The sequence below is a fragment of the Tyto alba genome, unplaced genomic scaffold (genome assembly GCF_018691265.1).
Source record: "Tyto alba isolate M040663 unplaced genomic scaffold, T.alba_DEE_v4.0 Super-Scaffold_17, whole genome shotgun sequence".
Taxonomy (NCBI): Eukaryota; Metazoa; Chordata; class Aves; order Strigiformes; family Tytonidae; genus Tyto; species Tyto alba.
The window spans coordinates 8,217,876-8,236,670 of record NW_024881279.1 but is presented as its reverse complement, the minus strand read 5'-3'; the positions used below and the strand labels follow the sequence as shown (position 1 = coordinate 8,236,670).

Below are 18,795 nucleotides of genomic sequence, written 5' to 3'. Positions count from 1 at the left end.
GGCCCTGCTTGCACAGACAAGATAAACACGTCTGCGTACCAAATCGCAATCCAAACCGGGAGTTGTGAACTGAGTGAAGGTCTATACTTCAAAACGACCACCAGAGACCACCAGAGACCCTTCCTCAATTCAGTATGCTTGCACGGAGGTAGTCTCATACGCATTAGATTCCCTGGAAATGGGTGGGCACTTCTCAGAATTTAGATGAATATTTATATATTTTTATGTATAGAACGAGTGTGCTTTTGTCACTTCATGTGCATGATGTTCGGAGGAGAAATCCCCTGTGCACCCAGCGCTGCAATAAACCAATGTCAGCTTTCTAAACTGTCTTTTGGTTTGGAGAGTTTTATCGCTTATGATTTTTGGTAACACCCCCACTGACCACCACTCCAGGCTGCACAAGGGGAACTCTAGGCAGAAATATTTTTTTCCACAACACCTTCCAAATCCTACACGCAAGCCTGCAGTGCCAATAGGCTCAGAGGCATTATTGAGGGAGCCTAGTTAACGTTTCAAAGCTGCCTGTGCAGATGGAAGGGGGAAGCCCTTCCCTGTGTCCCTGCTCCTTCACACCAGCACCCTCATCTCAATCTGCGGAGCAGGTTTTGGAGGAACGGCACATCCACGGCCTGGACAAGAAGCTGCTGAACCTGGAGACCGTGGTGAGTTGAAAGGAGGGGGTGACAAGCGGGCGTTCCTCTTTCCATCTCTTCTCCCCACCTGAACCCTGTCCAGAAATTGCAGCTGACGCAGAGCTCTCTTGGAGTGGGGGGGAGATGTGGATGCGTTGTCACAACGCTCCCACCAAGCCAGCATTCCCTCCAGCATGGGGTGGCGGGGGCGGGGGGGGTTCAGCGGTCCTTTCCAGCTCCCTCCTCACCCTCGTTCCCCGCTTCCAGGCGGAGAGGAACCTTCTGCTGGAGGAGAAGGTGAAGATTCTGCAGCAGGAGAACGAGGACTTGCAAGTTCGCAGCCAGAACCACTTGGTGGTGGCGAGGTAAGCGCCGGTCCCACGCGCCCACCGGCTCCCCGGTGGCACCTCCCACGGGGGGAGCGGGACGCGCCTCATCCTGCGGTGCCAGCGGGTGCTGTGCGGGGAGCGGAGGGGGCCGCGGCTCCCTCAGCGGAGCCGTTTGCCCGCAGGCAGCTGTCGGAGGAGCTCCTGGCCGCCCGCGGGGACCTGGAGAAGGAGGCGCAGCTGCGGGAGCAGGCTCGCCGCGAGAAGGAGGAGCTGCTGTACCGCCTGCTCAACGGGGGGGACGGCTCCCCCTTCCCCACCGCTGCCGGCGAGGTGCCCCCCATCGCCACGTAGCACCCCGCCGACCGGCACCGAGCGCTGCCGGGGGGGCTGGCGGGGCTTTCCTCCGGGAGCGTGAGCCCGGGGCTGCTCTCACAAGGGCCCCCCGCTGCCGGGGCAGGACCCCGGGGCTGACCGAGCCCTCGGGGTGGCCCCGTCCCATCGGGGCGATGGAGCATTTCGCTGGACGCTCGCGCCTGCCTTTGCCCAGCCCTCGCGGGGCTGCACGGAGACCCCGGCCACCCTCCCCCTACTCCCCGTGCCAGCCCTGCACCCCTTCCCCTGCGGGGGGGGCTTTCTGGGGGTGAAAGGGGTCAGCCAGGACACACAGATGTGCATTGGGCTGGATCCGCCCCAGCGCTTGGCTCTGAGCATAACCAGCAGCAGTGCTGCCCGGGGGGGTCAGGCGAGGAAGATGAGGCGCTCACCGGGCTGGGGACGAGCATCGGGAGGATGAGGAGGGTGCCGGGGACATAGTGCTGTTAAGACACCTCATTCCCCGGGGGAGCATCCCTGGGAAGCGGGCGGCCAAGCCCAGGGCTGAGCCACAGAGACTTTGACGGGGTGGCAGCGACGGGCAGGAGGGACGGCTGCAGCGGGGTGTACCTGCCACCTCCGGCGCTGCCCTTGCTGTAGTCCATGTCCGCCTGTGCCATTTTGGGCCTTGGCCTCCTGCTCAGGCTGCCCCAAGGCGATGACACCCACTCCTGCCATTTCCAGGGTAAGCAGGCCTTCCCCTGCCCGGGAGCTGCCTCACTCCCTGGGGAGGGGGGGTCAGGCAGGGCTCCCACCCGTGCCCTCCTCTCCCCATCTTCAGCAAGCGGCTCCCGGGGATCGTTCCGGCAGCCCAGGCGTGCCCCCCCCCCCGCTGCCACCCAGATGCCAAGCACTCCTTGTAGCCGCTGCCCATCAGCAGCACCACCAGCCCCCTCTTCTCCCCCACAGCCGGGCAGAGGCTGCACACCCGAGGGGCACACGGGGGGAGCAGAGCATCCTCCCGAGGGGGAGAAGGCTTCAGGGGCAGCTGCCAGCAGGTCACAGCCCTCCCTGCTCCAAGCCAGCACAGCCCCGGCGGGGAAGATGCTGCCAGCACGGCTGCGGGTCGGGGCTGGATGCACACAGGCACTTTCCACTGGGCGCACGGGTGTGGTGGGACGGTCACTGCACTGGAGGCTGTCACTGGCCTGTCCCCTCCTTGGGGGTGTTTATCCGGGGCGGGGTGTGTGTGTGCATGTGTGTGCACCAGGCCGATGTGCCACTGGCTGTAACAACTACAAGTCTGTGAGAAGCAACAGCCTTCCTTATCGGGGAAATATCGTCTAAACACGGCAGCCAGGAAGGCAACAGGGAATCGGGGTCCGGGTCTCAGCTGATGGCCTCCATGGGGTGCCCTGAGTGGGAAATGGGGGTGCCTGTTGGGTCAGACCGGTGTCCTCCCAGGGCACTCACTGCTCCGTGCATCCCCATGGCTGCAGGGATGGGTGGTGGGGCAGCCACCCGCTTTGCAAAGCCACCTCAGGGATGTGGGGGGATGCACCAGATGCTGTAGCCATGAGCGGCGGCTGAGGGACAGGGTGGGCAAGGATACAGGAGGAAGTTGAGGGGTGGCAGAAAGTGGTTTCAAAGGAAAAAAAAATAAAATACAAACAACCCACAACCCAGTAACAGCGGCAAAACCATTTGTCTGCTTTATCCTCTCCAAACAACAGTCTTTCAGCGGGGGCTTGCCACGAGGATTCACGTTGCTCAGGGAGGTTCCCCAGACTCCAGAGAGAACAGCTCCCAGACTTGTGTGAGGGCTGTGCCCCTCCGTGGGATGGGACCTTCAGCCCCGGGGGCCTCTTTGCCCCGCAGGCACAGGCTGGAGGGAGCCGGGCACTCGGGGACCAGCCTCTCTCCTTTATTGCCCTGGAGCAGACGGGCACCGCACAGTCCCTCAGTGCCCTGGGGGCACCTCGGCCGTGCTTGTTCACAGCTCCTGGTGTTCTGCCCCTTCTGGCTGGTGGTTCTCGGTGCTGTGCCGGATCCCGTAGCCAAAGTAAATCCGGAAACCTGGGAACGGGCAGAATAGGGTATGGGGGACCCTGTCTCTTCCCTCCCCTCCCAGCCGCAAAGCTCCCACTCCTTTGGGCCACACATCAGAGGACAGGGTGCTCCCGCCACCCTTTAACGTTAAAGTTCAGCATCACTTCCACCCACCCACCACCCCTCTGCAGCCAGCAGTAATGCCCCGGGCTCTCAAACCAGCTCTGCTTCACGCAAAGAGGCTGCTGCCAGCTCTGGCACCTGGAGGGTGGCCAGGCTTACCGATGGCCATCCAGATCAGGTACCACATCCAGGTGCCCGCGAGGAGCCAGGCCATCAGGACAAAGTTGATGGTGATGCTGAGGAGCGGCAGGAAGGGCAGGCAGGGAACCTGAAGGGACCAAGCACAGGAAACAGGGTCGTGCCTTCACCCGCAGGCACTGGCTGGCCCACGGACCCAGGTTTCACAGCCAAATTTGGCTCTTTGCTGCTTTGGCTAGTTGCTGACAGGTGAGGAGAAGCCCAGCCTTGCTGCCTGGCTCGGAGACCTGAGCTGGGACTGCAGTCTGTGCTGGGGAGGGATGCTCATGGAGGATGGTTTGGTTGAACGTTCCTGCACTGGGGCAGGAGGTGCTGCAGGATTTAAGGGGGAGGAAGTAAACCACTAGCAAAACCAACCCAGGGGGTCAGGACTGGGTTTCTCTTTACCAAAGAGCAGCTCTGGTTTGTGCAGCAGGCACTGGGCTCCACTGGGGCTGCGAGACACAGGGGGAAGAAGCAGGCAGCCCTCACAGTCCCTACAGAAAACCCCGTGAGCTGCCCGGTGATGCCTCCGACAGCTCAACATGGATGCAGCAAAGCTCTGCCTGACCTGAAGCAGAGGGAACACTCCCCCTGTGTAACGTAACCCTTTCCCCATGGGGCTGCAGCACTTGCCTGCCCTCCATCCCCCAGGTCCTTCCCCCTGAGGACGGTCCCCGAGGGCTGGCCTCTGTGCTCACCATGAAGGATGCTCTCTCCTGGCTCTGAGGTTGCCTCCAGATGAGCAGAGCTGCCACCACGATCCCCAGGAGAGGCAGAGCCAGAGCAGCGACGCACCAAGCACCCCCGGCCTGGAGGCAGGGCAGCCCAGCGATGCTCACACAGCTCACGGCGACGGCCAGGGCGGCTGCGGAGGGACCACGGCAGCGTGTCAGGGCAGCGCTTCCCCACGCTGAGCCCGTCCCTCTCCCCGGGTGCAGCGCCCAGGCTGCCATGCTGGGAGGGACAAAGGACAACCAGGGCACCGGCCTGGGTGGCTCTTCATGGTGGGTCGAGCTTTTCTCTGCAGTCTGGGACGTGGGGGGAGCGGGAAGTGTCCCGAGGTCCCGTTGGGGCAGTTGGGAGAGGGCAGGAGGGAGCCAGGCTGCCCTGCCTGCATCCCGCTGCCGGGTGGTTTTCAGGGAGCAGGAACCTGCCAGCCCACGCTACAGCAGCAATGTCCCCACGGGTCCCCCCACACCAGCTCCCCGTAAAGCCCACCCATCGCTCCCGGGCGTACCTACGGCTGCCACAGCCCAGGCCACCACAGCGAAGGACTCTGAGGTGGGATGCACAGGCGGCCAGCACAACACGGTGCCACCAGATCTGCACATCCTGGTCCTGCCCTGCACCAGTGTCCTGAGTGCTGGGGGGCCGATACCTGAGGAGAAGATATTGGATGTCAAGGTCAAGGTGCACCTGCAGCGCACCAAGGCCAGTGCCTTGCCCCAGGCATGGCCAACGTCAGACTTAGGGTGAGCCCTGTCCCCAGCAGTCTCACCTGAGCAGCAGCACGCAGACAGCCACCAGCGAGTAGGTCATCAGCGTGGCAATGCACATGATGTCAATCCATGACTTTCAAGTCAAAGAGAAGGGCCAGGAGAGCTGTGGGGATGAGAAGCCCTTTCAGCCTCCAGGCAGAGCTGGCAGCGCTGCTGCTGGGCCCATCTCAGCTCTGCTCCCCACCCCGGGTCCCCCAACACCCGCTGCAACATGACTCAAGCACCTCAGTGATCGGTGATGCTTTGGTCACTAGTGCAAAGCATCCCACCACCTCCTGCCTGGCAGCTCAGAGAGGATGAACTGGTGCCTGGGACATCACCAAGGCCAAACGGTCTTCACCCACAGCAAGGAGACCTCCCTCTGGCTGGAGAAATATTGCTCAAACAGCTCCTGGCAAGCTAGGGGGTCTGTGTTCTCCTGCTGAAGGAGGGCATCCACCAAGCCCTGCTCCAGGTTAAGGGGTAGCCCAATTGCTCACCCACCTGCCATTCCTCCAGACACCAACGTTGCCACCACTGGGCACTGACGGCTATTAACTTTGGCCAGAGGTTTGAAGAAAAGTCCGTCTTGAGCCATTGAATACAGGATCCATGGTATGCGGAACAAGGAAGCCAGGAGGCTGCAGAGAGGGGATGAGATGGGGGAGAAGAGGGCAGGAATCCAGGAGATGCCTTGCTGCCTTTTGCTCCTCCTTGGCTGCCAAGGGAGCTCCTGTTCATCTCTATGGTCCATGACCTTCTCAAGACCATGCTGAAAAGACCATCACCTCCCTCAACATATGATGAGGGACAGTATTGGGGAAGTGACGTCCACAGGTCACTGGGAGCCCTGTGCACACCGAGACACCCCAGTCTGCTCCTGTGGTCACGGTGCCACCAAATACCCAACCACTTCTGCCAATTTTGGGCTATAAGTTGCATGCCAAGGGGATGATCTCCTTGATCGTGAGGGGCCAGGAGCAGAGCAATGGGGTTTGAGAATGGGCTGAGGGATTTTGGCTGAGCAGAGCAGTCAGAAGGAAGAGGTTGGGGATGTGTTATAGCTCCAGTGCAACCTTGCTCAGGGCCACAGAGCTGCCATTGGAGGACTCCCCTCACCTGCTTGTCAGTGCGCACAGTGACCCCGCAGCCACAGCATAGTCTGCATTGTTCCAGCCAACGTATTCAAAAGCCAGTGGAAGTGGGCTCATGGCCTCCACAAGGTAGTAGGGCATCATCAGGGTGAGGGCAGCAGACACCCCAAAGTACATGAGGAAGCAGATGAGGAGGGAGAGGATGATGCTGAGGGGGAAGGATCTCTGCGGGTCCCTCACGTCTGCCCCTGGGGAGGAAAACTCAGTTGTAAAAATGGATGTTCATTTAATATTCCATATCCCCCCATGGGAGGGGTCACAGAGGCCTTCTAGCAAGGACCACTGCAGCTCCTGGGCTCCAGGGCTATGGGGGTAGGGACTGTCTGCTCCAGGATTGTCCCAGGATTGCCACAGGGACTCTTACCGTTCCTGCTCTGAGCACAGAGGGCAGGAGAAAGCGGCTGCAGCACAGAGCCTGGAATGTGCCCATTCCCATCCCAGCCCTACACCAGCTCCCAGGGCGGAACGGAGAATCGCTTCCACAGCCCCACAGCCTGCAGGGGAAGGTCCCACCGGCATCTCTCCCCACCTCACTTACCTGTGGTAATGATTTTGCTAAATCCAATAAATGCATAGAAACAGATAGAGGCGCCAGCCAAGGTCCCAGTGAAACCATAGGGCATGAAGCCTCCCACCCCAAAGGCACTGGTCACGTCGGCCACGGACTGGTTCCTGGGAGGAGGAGGAAGAAGACTCAGGCAGTGCAGAGGGGTCAGTGCAGTGGGGTCCCAGGATGGGCCAGGCTGAACGCTCCATGCAACCTCCTCACCCCTCCAGCATCAACCCAGCAGGGCTTAGGACTTCTGCCAAAGGGGCAGGGAGAAATGGGAGAAAGCGGGATTGACTGGGATAAAGCATTCGGGGGATGACCCGGCCATCCCCATCCCCCTCTGAAGACAGCTCAGGGAGAGCAGAGCCCCTCATACCCAGTCTCGTGGGCAGCTGTCTGTGGCAGTTCATCCTCCCTGAGCTGCCAGTTGCTCAAGTCACCTTTGATGAAGCCACTCACTATGACGAAGAGCAGGACAAGCAAGTTGACAGCTGTTAAGACTTTGTTGACTGTGGCGGACTCTTTCACTCCCAAGCAAAGAATCCCTGCGGATAAAAACAGCACAACTGGCCGAGCTCCCTGGATGACACCAGCCCCAGGGTAGACATTACTGGGGAGGGTGGAAACGTGGGGACAGTGGGTACAGTTAGGAAGATCTGCAGATTTCCCCAGATTCCCCCTGTATTCCCCATTCTTTGCTCAGGGAAATGTCAAAGCCTCAGAGGGATCAGCACCATCCAGAAAAGCCCAAGCTGGGCTGAGGAGCTCATCCCACATGATGGAGGGTGGCACGGGGGGGAGGCATCCTACCTGTCAGCAGGATCACCAGGACAGCAGCAAAGACATTCTGGTATTCTGTGAGCCCCACAAAACTCGTAGATGTTTCAGCACCGAAAATCCTCCAGATCTGCCCGTTGAGGAGCTGGTCAAAGTTAGAGCTCCAGGCCAGGGCAATGCTGCTGGTACCTGGGGAGAGGTGGCAGCTGGGGCAATGATGGTGGCCCCATAGGGTCTGGGAATGACACCCAGCAAATCCAACAATGCAAAGAGAAGGTGAAGGGATCAAAAGGGCTTATACCGATGGCATAGGACAGCACCAGATTCCACCCAGAGATGAAGGCCCACAGCTCGCCCATTGTCACGTAGCTGTAGAGATAGGCGGACCTGGCCAGGGCCACGCGGGTCCCGAATTCGGCGTAGCACAGCCCGGCCAAGAGCAGACACCAAGGCTGCAATCAGGAAAGAAAGGACGATGCTTGGGCCGGAGATGCTCTTAGCCACTTGCCCTGTCATGATGTAGATGCCAGACCCCAGCGTGCTGCCCAATCCCAAGGCGACAAGGTCCACAGTGGAGAGGTGGCGGCGACGGCTGGAGCCCTCCAAGGTGGCTGGGACTCGCTTTTTGCGTGAAACAGTCTTCAAGCCAGAGAGCAGGCTGCCCCAGCACGGCATCTGCGGGAGAGGAAAGCAGCAGGCGTGAGGATGCTGCTGCCCCGTGGTCACTGCCCTGGGGATGTGACCCAAACCCAGCCTGAAGGTTTTCCTTTCAGCTCCCACCGCCCACACACTGCTTTCTGAACCCCGTGGGTGCTGTCCGTTTTCTGTCCCGGCTCAAAAAGCAGCGCATTTTGGAGCAAGATGGGGCTAAAGTGGCGGCGTTGCTCTCTCTTCCCAGCGAGAAGGGGAGCAAGGCATGACTGGGCTTTGCTGGGCTCTGTCTGATCCATGCTACAGTGAGAGGGGACAAGAGCACCTGCCTGGCCCCCTGCCAGTTCAGAAAGTCCTATTGCTCCAGCGGCATCCTCACTGACTGGAATCCCCACTGACCCAGCTGGAGACCCTGCCCACCGGTACATCCCAGCCCAGCAGCACCGAGGATCACAGGGCCACTCGGTCCCTGCTGCGGCGTGGCGCCCGCAGGGGACAAGGGACCTCCCTGCAGCAGTGCCAGCACCCTGGCCCGCAGCATGGGGTGCTGTAAGCCCTAATGACACAGGGAGCCCCAACCCCCAGGACAACTGCTGTGTCTCCTGGGGGCCAGAGAGCCACTGCCCGAGGCCAGGCCAGCTGGGGCTCTCTTCCCACCCCGCCGCTCCACAACACCGGTCCCACCCAGGGCATCTCACCCTCATGATTTTCCCTTCTTCAGCAAACAAACTACTTACTCTGGCCATCTTTTGGGCAAACTGTTCCAGCTGCAAGCCGACAGGGATGGCGAGCACCAGGCAGCCCCACTTACATTCTCCCCTTCAATCCCTTCTGGGAAGACCCTGGCTCTCCTCCTTATACCAAAGACTTAAGACATTTAGTCAGCAAACAAGGAACACGCCCCCTTTGCGTCAACTTTGTAAACACAAGATAAGAAGGTCTGTGCGAGTTGTGAATAACAGGCCCTGCTTGCACAGACAAGATAAACAAGTCTGCGTACCAAATCGCAATCCAAACCGGGAGTTGTGAACTGAGTGAAGGTCTATACTTCAAAACGACCACCAGAGACCACCAGAGACCCTTCCTCAATTCAGTATGCTTGCACGGAGGTAGTCTCATACGCATTAGATTCCCTGGAAATGGGTGGGCACTTCTCAGAATTTAGATGAATATTTATATATTTTTATGTATAGAACGAGTGTGCTTTTGTCACTTCATGTGCATGATGTTCGGAGGAGAAATCCCCTGTGCACCCAGCGCTGCAATAAACCAATGTCAGCTTTCTAAACTGTCTTTTGGTTTGGAGAGTTTTATCGCTTATGATTTTTGGTAACACCCCCACTGACCACCACTCCAGGCTGCACAAGGGGAACTCTAGGCAGAAATATTTTTTTCCACAACACCTTCCAAATCCTACACGCAAGCCTGCAGTGCCAATAGGCTCACAGGCATTATTGAGGGAGCCTAGTTAACGTTTCAAAGCTGCCTGTGCAGATGGAAGGGGGAAGCCCTTCCCTGTGTCCCTGCTCCTTCACACCAGCACCCTCATCTCAATCTGCGGAGCAGGTTTTGGAGGAAACGGCCTGGACAAGAAGCTGCTGAACCTGGAGACCGTGGTGAGTTGAAAGGAGGGGGTGACAAGCGGGCGTTCCTCTTTCCATCTCTTCTCCCCACCTGAACCCTGTCCAGAAATTGCAGCTGACGCAGAGCTCTCTTGGAGTGGGGGGGAGATGTGGATGCGTTGTCACAACGCTCCCACCAAGCCAGCATTCCCTCCAGCATGGGGTGGCGGGGGCGGGGGGGTTCAGCGGTCCTTTCCAGCTCCCTCCTCACCCTCGTTCCCCGCTTCCAGGCGGAGAGGAACCTTCTGCTGGAGGAGAAGGTGAAGATTCTGCAGCAGGAGAACGAGGACTTGCAAGTTCGCAGCCAGAACCACTTGGTGGTGGCGAGGTAAGCGCCGGTCCCACGCGCCCACCGGCTCCCCGGTGGCACCTCCCACGGGGGGAGCGGGACGCGCCTCATCCTGCGGTGCCAGCGGGTGCTGTGCGGGGAGCGGAGGGGGCCGCGGCTCCCTCAGCGGAGCCGTTTGCCCGCAGGCAGCTGTCGGAGGAGCTCCTGGCCGCCCGCGGGGACCTGGAGAAGGAGGCGCAGCTGCGGGAGCAGGCTCGCCGCGAGAAGGAGGAGCTGCTGTACCGCCTGCTCAACGGGGGGGACGGCTCCCCCTTCCCCACCGCTGCCGGCGAGGTGCCCCCCATCGCCACGTAGCACCCCGCCGACCGGCACCGAGCGCTGCCGGGGGGGCTGGCGGGGCTTTCCTCCGGGAGCGTGAGCCCGGGGCTGCTCTCACAAGGGCCCCCCGCTGCCGGGGCAGGACCCCGGGGCTGACCGAGCCCTCGGGGTGGCCCCGTCCCATCGGGGCGATGGAGCATTTCGCTGGACGCTCGCGCCTGCCTTTGCCCAGCCCTCGCGGGGCTGCACGGAGACCCCGGCCACCCTCCCCCTACTCCCCGTGCCAGCCCTGCACCCCTTCCCCTGCGGGGGGGGCTTTCTGGGGGTGAAAGGGGTCAGCCAGGACACACAGATGTGCATTGGGCTGGATCCGCCCCAGCGCTTGGCTCTGAGCATAACCAGCAGCAGTGCTGCCCGGGGGGGTCAGGCGAGGAAGATGAGGCGCTCACCGGGCTGGGGACGAGCATCGGGAGGATGAGGAGGGTGCCGGGGACATAGTGCTGTTAAGACACCTCATTCCCCGGGGGAGCATCCCTGGGAAGCGGGCGGCCAAGCCCAGGGCTGAGCCACAGAGACTTTGACGGGGTGGCAGCGACGGGCAGGAGGGACGGCTGCAGCGGGGTGTACCTGCCACCTCCGGCGCTGCCCTTGCTGTAGACCATGTCCGCCTGTGCCATTTTGGGCCTTGGCCTCCTGCTCAGGCTGCCCCAAGGCGATGACACCCACTCCTGCCATTTCCAGGGTAAGCAGGCCTTCCCCTGCCCGGGAGCTGCCTCACTCCCTGGGGAGGGGGGCTCAGGCAGGGCTCCCACCCGTGCCCTCCTCTCCCCATCTTCAGCAAGCGGCTCCCGGGGATCGTTCCGGCAGCCCAGGCGTGCCCCCCCCCCCGCTGCCACCCAGATGCCAAGCACTCCTTGTAGCCGCTGCCCATCAGCAGCACCACCAGCCCCCTCTTCTCCCCCACAGCCGGGCAGAGGCTGCACACCCCGAGGGGCACACGGGGGGAGCAGAGCATCCTCCCGAGGGGGAGAAGGCTTCAGGGGCAGCTGCCAGCAGGTCACAGCCCTCCCTGCTCCAAGCCAGCAGCAGCCCCGGCGGGGAAGATGCTGCCAGCACGGCTGCGGGTCGGGGCTGGATGCACACAGGCACTTTCCACTGGGCGCACGGGTGTGGTGGGACGGTCACTGCACTGGAGGCTGTCACTGGCCTGTCCCCTCCTTGGGGGTGTTTATCCGGGGCGGGGTGTGTGTGTGCATGTGTGTGCACCAGGCCGATGTGCCACTGGCTGTAACAACTACAAGTCTGTGAGAAGCAACAGCCTTCCTTATCGGGGAAATATCATCTAAACACGGCAGCCAGGAAGGCAACAGGGAATCGGGGTCCGGGTCTCAGCTGATGGCCTCCATGGGGTGCCCTGAGTGGGAAATGGGGGTGCCTGTTGGGTCAGACCGGTGTCCTCCCAGGGCACTCACTGCTCCGTGCATCCCCATGGCTGCAGGGATGGGTGGTGGGGCAGCCACCCGCTTTGCAAAGCCACCTCAGGGATGTGGGGGGATGCACCAGATGCTGTAGCCATGAGCGGCGGCTGAGGGACAGGGTGGGCAAGGATACAGGAGGAAGTTGAGGGGTGGCAGAAAGTGGTTTCAAAGGAAAAAAAAATAAAATACAAACAACCCACAACCCAGTAACAGCGGCAAAACCATTTGTCTGCTTTATCCTCTCCAAACAACAGTCTTTCAGCGGGGGCTTGCCACGAGGATTCACGTTGCTCAGGGAGGTTCCCCAGACTCCAGAGAGAACAGCTCCCAGACTTGTGTGAGGGCTGTGCCCCTCCGTGGGATGGGACCTTCAGCCCCGGGGGCCTCTTTGCCCCGCAGGCACAGGCTGGAGGGAGCCGGGCACTCGGGGACCAGCCTCTCTCCTTTATTGCCCTGGAGCAGACGGGCACCGCACAGTCCCTCAGTGCCCTGGGGGCACCTCGGCCGTGCTTGTTCACAGCTCCTGGTGTTCTGCCCCTTCTGGCTGGTGGTTCTCGGTGCTGTGCCGGATCCCGTAGCCAAAGTAAATCAGGAAACCTGGGAACGGGCAGAATAGGGTATGGGGGACCCTGTCTCTTCCCTCCCCTCCCAGCCGCAAAGCTCCCACTCCTTTGGGCCACACATCAGAGGACAGGGTGCTCCCGCCACCCTTTAACGTTAAAGTTCAGCATCACTTCCACCCGCCCACCACCCCTCTGCAGCCAGCAGTAATGCCCCGGGCTCTCAAACCAGCTCTGCTTCACGCAAAGAGGCTGCTGCCAGCTCTGGCACCTGGAGGGTGGCCAGGCTTACCGATGGCCATCCAGATCAGGTACCACATCCAGGCGCCCGCACGGAGCCAGGCCATCAGGACACAGTTGATGGTGATGCTGAGGAGCGGCAGGAAGGGCAGGCAGGGAACCTGAAGGGACCAAGCACAGGAAACAGGGTCGTGCCTTCACCCGCAGGCACTGGCTGGCCCACGGACCCAGGTTTCACAGCCAAATTTGGCTCTTTGCTGCTTTGGCTAGTTGCTGACAGGTGAGGAGAAGCCCAGCTTGGCTGCCTGGCTCGGAGACCTGAGCTGGCGCTGCAGTCTGTGCTGGGGAGGGATGCTCGTGGAGGATGGTTTGGTTGACCGTTCCTGCACTGGGGCAGGAGGTGCTGCAGGATTTAAGGGGGAGGAAGTAAACCACTAGCAAAACCAACCCAGGGGGTCAGGACTGGGTTTCTCTTTACCAAAGAGCAGCTCTGGTTTGTGCAGCAGGCACTGGGCTCCGCTGGGGCTGCAGGAGGTGCCCCTTTGGCCTGTGAGACACAGGGGGAAGAAGCAGGCAGCCCTCACAGTCCCTACAGAAAACCGCGTGAGCTGCCCGGTGATGCCTCCGACAGCTCGACATGGATGCAGCAAAGCTCTGCCTGACCTGAAGCAGAGGGAACACTCCCCCTGTGTAACGTAACCCTTTCCCCATGGGGCTGCAGCACTTGCCTGCCCTCCATCCCCCAGGTCCTTCCCCCTGAGGACGGTCCCCGAGGGCTGGCCTCTGTGCTCACCATGAAGGATGCTCTCTCCTGGCTCTGAGGTTGCCTCCAGATGAGCAGAGCTGCCACCACGATCCCCAGGAGAGGCAGAGCCAGAGCAGCGACGCACCAAGCACCCCCAGCCTGGAGGCAGGGCAGCCCAGCGATGCTCACACAGCTCACGGCGACGGCCAGGGCGGCTGCGGAGGGACCACGGCAGCGTGTCAGGGCAGCACTTCCCCACGCTGAGCCCGTCCCTCTCCCCGGGTGCAGCGCCCAGGCTGCCATGCTGGGAGGGACAAAGGACAACCAGGGCACCGGCCTGGGTGGCTCTTCATGGTGGGTCGAGCTTTTCTCTGCAGTCTGGGACGTGGGGGGAGCGGGAAGTGTCCCGAGGTCCCGTTGGGGCAGTCGGGAGAGGGCAGGAGGGAGCCAGGCTGCCCTGCCTGCATCCCGCTGCCGGGTGGTTTTCAGGGAGCAGGAACCTGCCAGCCCACGCTACAGCAGCAATGTCCCCACGGGTCCCCCCACACCAGCTCCCCGTAAAGCCCACCCATCGCTCCCAGGCGTACCTACGGCTGCCACAGCCCAGGCCACCACAGCGAAGGACTCTGAGGTGGGATGCACAGGCGGCCACACAACACGGTGCCACCAGATCTGCACATCCTGGTCCTGCCCTGCACCAGTGTCCTGAGTGCTGGGGGGCCGATATCTGAGGAGAAGATATTGGATGTCAAGGTCAAGGTGCACCTGCAGCGCACCAAGGCCAGTGCCTTGCCCCAGGCATGGCCAACGTCAGACGTAGGGTGAGCCCTGTCCCCAGCAGTCTCACCTGAGCAGCAGCACGCAGACAGCCACCAGCGAGTAGGTCATCAGCGTGGCAATGCACATAATGTCAATCAGGACTTTCAAGTCAAAGAGAAGGGCCAGGAGAGCTGTGGGGATGAGAAGCCCTTTCAGCCTCCAGGCAGAGCTGGCAGCGCTGCTGCTGGGCCCATCTCAGCTCTGCTCCCCACCCCGGGTCCCCCAACACCCGCTGCAACATGACTCAAGCACCTCAGTGATCGGTGATGCTTTGGTCACTAGTGCAAAGCATCCCACCACCTCCTGCCTGGCAGCTCGGAGAGGATGAACTGGTGCCTGGGACATCACCAAGGCCAAACGGTCTTCACCCACAGCAAGGAGACCTCCCTCTGGCTGGAGAAATATTGCTCAAACAGCTCCTGGCAAGCTAGGGGGTCTGTGTTCTCCTGCTGAAGGAGGGCATCCACCAAGCCCTGCTCCAGGTTAAGGGGTAGCCCAATTGCTCACCCACCTGCAATTCCTCCAGACACCAACGTTGCCACCACTGGGCACTGACGGCTATTAACTTTGGCCAGAGGTTTGAAGAAAAGTCCGTCTTGAGCCATTGAATACAGGATCCATGGTATGCGGAACAAGGAACCCAGGAGGCTGCGGAGAGGGGATGAGATGGGGGAGAAGAGGGCAGGAATCCAGGAGATGCCTTGCTGCCTTTTGCTCCTCCTTGGCTGCCAAGGGAGCTCCTGTTCATCTCTATGGTCCATGACCTTCTCAAGACCATGCTGAAAAGACCATCACCTCCCTCAACATATGATGAGGGACAGTATTGGGGAAGTGACGTCCACAGGTCACTGGGAGCCCTGTGCACACCGAGACACCCCAGTCTGCTCCTGTGGTCACGGTGCCACCAAATACCCAACCACTTCTGCCAATTTTGGGCTATAAGTTGCATGCCAAGGGGATGATCTCCTTGATCGTGAGGGGCCAGGAGGAGAGCAACGGGGTTTGAGAATGGGCTGAGGGATTTTGGCTGAGCAGAGCAGTCAGAAGGAAGGGGTTGGGGATGTGTTATAGCTCCAGTGCAACCTTGCTCGGGGCCACAGAGCTGCCATTGGAGGACTCCCCTCACCTGCTTGTCAGGGTGCACAGTGACCCCGCAGCCACAGCACACTGTGCATTGATCCAGCCAACGTATTCAAAAGCCAGTGGAAGTGGGCTCATGGCCTCCACAAGGTAGTAGGGCATCATCAGGGTGAGGGCAGCAGACACCCCAAAGTACATGAGGAAGCAGATGAGGAGGGAGAGGATGATGCTGAGGGGGAAAGATCTCTGTGGGTCCCTCACGTCTGCCCCTGGGGAGGAAAACTCAGTTGTAAAAATGGATGTTCATTCAATATTCCATATACCCCCATGGGAGGGGTCACAGAGGCCTTCTAGCAAGGACCACTGCAGCTCCTGGGCTCCAGGATTGTCCCAGGATTGCCACAGGGACTCTTACCGTTCCTGCTCTGAGCACAGAGGGCAGGAGAAAGCGGCTGCAGCACAGAGCCTGGAATGTGCCCATTCCCATCCCAGCCCTACACCAGCTCCCAGGGCGGAACGGAGAATCGCTTCCACGGCCCCACAGCCTGCAGGGGAAGGTCCCACCGGCATCTCTCCCCACCTCACTTACCTGTGGTAGTGATGTTGCTAAATCCAATAAATGCATAGAAACAGATAGAGGCGCCAGCCAAGGTCCCAGTGAAACCATAGGGCATGAAGCCTCCCACCCCAAAGGCACTGGTCACGTCGGCCACGGACTGGTTCCTGGGAGGAGGAGGAAGAAGACTCAGGCAGTGCAGAGGGGTCAGTGCAGTGGGGTCCCAGGATGGGGCCAGGCTGAACGCTCCATGCAACCTCCTCACCCCTCCGGCATCAACCCAGCAGGGCTTAGGACTTCTGCCAAAGGGGCAGGGAGAAATGGGAGAAAGCGGGATTGACTGGGATAAAGCATTCGGGGGATGACCCGGCCATCCCCATCCCCCTCTGAAGACAGCTCAGGGAGAGCAGAGCCCCTCATACCCAGTCTCGTGGGCAGCTGCCTGTGGCAGTTCATCCTCCCTGAGCTGCCAGTTGCTCAAGTCACCTTTGATGAAGCCACTCACTGTGACGAAGAGCAGGACAAGCAAGTTGACAGCTGTTAGGACTTTGTTGACTGTGGCGGACTCTTTCACTCCAAAGCAAAGAATCCCTGCGGATAAAAACAGCACAACTGGCCGAGCTCCCTGGATGACACCAGCCCCAGGGTAGACATTACTGGGGAGGGTGGAAACGTGGGGACAGTGGGTACAGTTAGGAAGATCTGCAGATTTCTCCAGATTCCCCCTGTATTCCCCACTCTTTGCTCAGGTACATGTCAAAGCCTCAGAGGGATCAGCACCATCCAGAAAAGCCCAAGCTGGGCTGAGGAGCTCATCCCACATGATGAAGGGTGGCACGGGGGGGAGGCATCCTACCTGTCAGCAGGATCACCAGGACAGCAGCAAAGACATTCAGGTATTCTGTGAGCCCCACAAAACTCGTAGATGTTTCAGCACCGAAAATCCTCCAGATCTGCCCGTTGAGGAGATGGTCAAAGTTAGCGCTCCAGACCTTTGCAACACTGCTGGTACCTGGGGAGAGGTGGCAGCTGGGGCAATGATGGTGGCCCCATAGGGTCTGGGAATGACACCCAGCAAAGCCAACAATGCAAAGAGAAGGTGAAGGGATCAAAAGGGCTTATACCGATGGCATAGGACAGCACCAGATTCCACCCAGAGATGAAGGCCCACAGCTCGCCCATTGTCACGTAGCTGTAGAGATAGGCGGACCTGGCCAGGGGCACGCGGGTCCCGAATTCGGCGTAGCACAGCCCGGCCAGAGCAGACACCAAGGCTGCAATCAGGAAAGAAAGGACGATGCTTGGGCCAGAGATGCTCTTAGCCACTTGCCCTGTCATGATGTAGATGCCAGCCCCCAGCGTGCTGCCCAATCCCAAGGCGACAAGGTCCCCAGTGGAGAGGTGGCGGCGACAGCTGGAGCCCTCCAAGGTGGCTGGGACTCGCTTTTTGCGTGAAACAGTCTTCAAGCCAGAGAGCAGGCTGCCCCAGCACGGCATCTGCGGGAGAGGAAAGCAGCAGGCGTGAGGATGCTGCTGCCCCGTGGTCACTGCCCTGGGGATGTGACCCAAACCCAGCCTGAAGGTTTTCCTTTCAGCTCCCACCGCCCACACACTGCTTTCTGAACCCCGTGGGTGCTGTCCGTTTTCTGTCCCGGCTCAAAAAGCAGCGCATTTTGGAGCAAGATGGGGCTAAAGTGGCGGCGTTGCTCTCTCTTCCCAGCGAGAAGGGGAGCAAGGCATGACTGGGCTTTGCTGGGCTCTGTCTGATCCATGCTACAGTGAGAGGGGACAAGAGCACCTGCCTGGCCCCCTGCCAGTTCAGAAAGTCCTATTGCTCCAGCGGCATCCTCACTGACTGGAATCCCCACTGACCCAGCTGGAGACCCTGCCCACCGGTACATCCCAGCCCAGCAGCACCGAGGATCACAGGGCCACTCGGTCCCTGCTGCGGCGTGGCGCCCGCAGGGGACAAGGGACCTCCCTGCAGCAGTGCCAGCACCCTGGCCCGCAGCATGGGGTGCTGTAAGCCCTAATGACACAGGGAGCCCCAACCCCCAGGACAACTGCTGTGTCTCCTGGGGGCCAGAGAGCCACTGCCCGAGGCCAGGCCAGCTGGGGCTCTCTTCCCCACCCCGCCGCTCCACAACACCGGTCCCACCCAGGGCATCTCACCCTCATGATTTTCCCTTCTTCAGCAAACAAACTACTCTGGCCATCTTTTGGGCAAACTGTTCCAGCTGCAAGCCGACAGGGATGGCGAGCACCAGGCAGCCCCACTTACATTCTCCCCTTCAATCCCTTCTGGGAAGACCCTGGCTCTCCTCCTTATACCAAAGACTTAAGACATTTAGTCAGCAAACAAGGAACACGCCCCCTTTGCGTCAACTTTGTAAACACAAGATAAGAAGGTCTGTGCGAGTTGTGAATAACAGGCCCTGCTTGCACAGACAAGATAAACAAGTCTGCGTACCAAATCGCAATCCAAACCGGGAGTTGTGAACTGAGTGAAGGTCTATACTTCAAAACGACCACCAGAGACCACCAGAGACCCTTCCTCAATTCAGTATGCTTGCACGGAGGTAGTCTCATACGCATTAGCTTCCCTGGAAATGGGTGGGCACTTCTCAGAATTTAGATGAATATTTATATATTTTTATGTATATAACGAGTGTGCTTTTGTCAATTCATGTGCATGATGTTCGGAGGAGTGATCCCCTGTGCACCCAGCGCTGCAATAAACCAATGTCAGCTTTCTAAACTGTCTTTTGGTTTGGAGAGTTTTATCGCTTATGATTTTTGGTAACACCCCCACTGACCACCACTCCAGGCTGCACAAGGGGAACTCTAGGC

The 18,795-nt window shown here is 60.1% G+C and overlaps 2 protein-coding genes, 1 long non-coding RNA gene and 1 pseudogene across 3 annotated transcripts; 2 read left to right on the top strand and 2 right to left on the bottom strand.

The window, feature by feature from the left end:
• The first annotated feature begins 29 nt into the window (after positions 1–29).
• Positions 30–2,259, top strand: LOC122153236 (coiled-coil domain-containing protein 69-like). Its single transcript, XM_042790214.1, has 3 exons — positions 30–665; positions 903–1,000; positions 1,147–2,259. The coding sequence occupies exons 1-3, from the start codon at positions 534–536 to the stop codon at positions 1,313–1,315; spliced, it is 399 nt and encodes a 132-aa protein (XP_042646148.1). The 5' UTR covers positions 30–533; the 3' UTR covers positions 1,316–2,259.
• A 1,246-nt stretch (positions 2,260–3,505) lies between these two features.
• On the bottom strand, positions 3,506–9,801 carry LOC104359188 (annotated as a pseudogene).
• A 15-nt stretch (positions 9,802–9,816) lies between these two features.
• LOC122153239 lies at positions 9,817–11,544 on the top strand. Its single transcript, XR_006165099.1, has 3 exons — positions 9,817–9,854; positions 10,091–10,188; positions 10,335–11,544. It is a non-coding gene; the product is annotated as an uncharacterized LOC122153239 (long non-coding RNA).
• A 608-nt stretch (positions 11,545–12,152) lies between these two features.
• Positions 12,153–18,543, bottom strand: LOC116964536 (cationic amino acid transporter 2-like). Its single transcript, XM_042790211.1, has 12 exons — positions 18,153–18,543; positions 17,070–17,442; positions 16,802–16,957; positions 16,368–16,536; positions 15,979–16,112; positions 15,436–15,658; positions 14,821–14,957; positions 14,338–14,440; positions 14,078–14,217; positions 13,539–13,705; positions 12,798–12,906; positions 12,153–12,542 (listed from the first exon to the last, which is right to left on the bottom strand). Exons 1-12 carry the CDS (start codon positions 18,159–18,161, stop codon positions 12,460–12,462), a joined length of 1,803 nt encoding a protein of 600 aa, XP_042646145.1. The 5' UTR covers positions 18,162–18,543; the 3' UTR covers positions 12,153–12,459.
• Between the last annotated feature and the right edge of the window lie 252 nt (positions 18,544–18,795).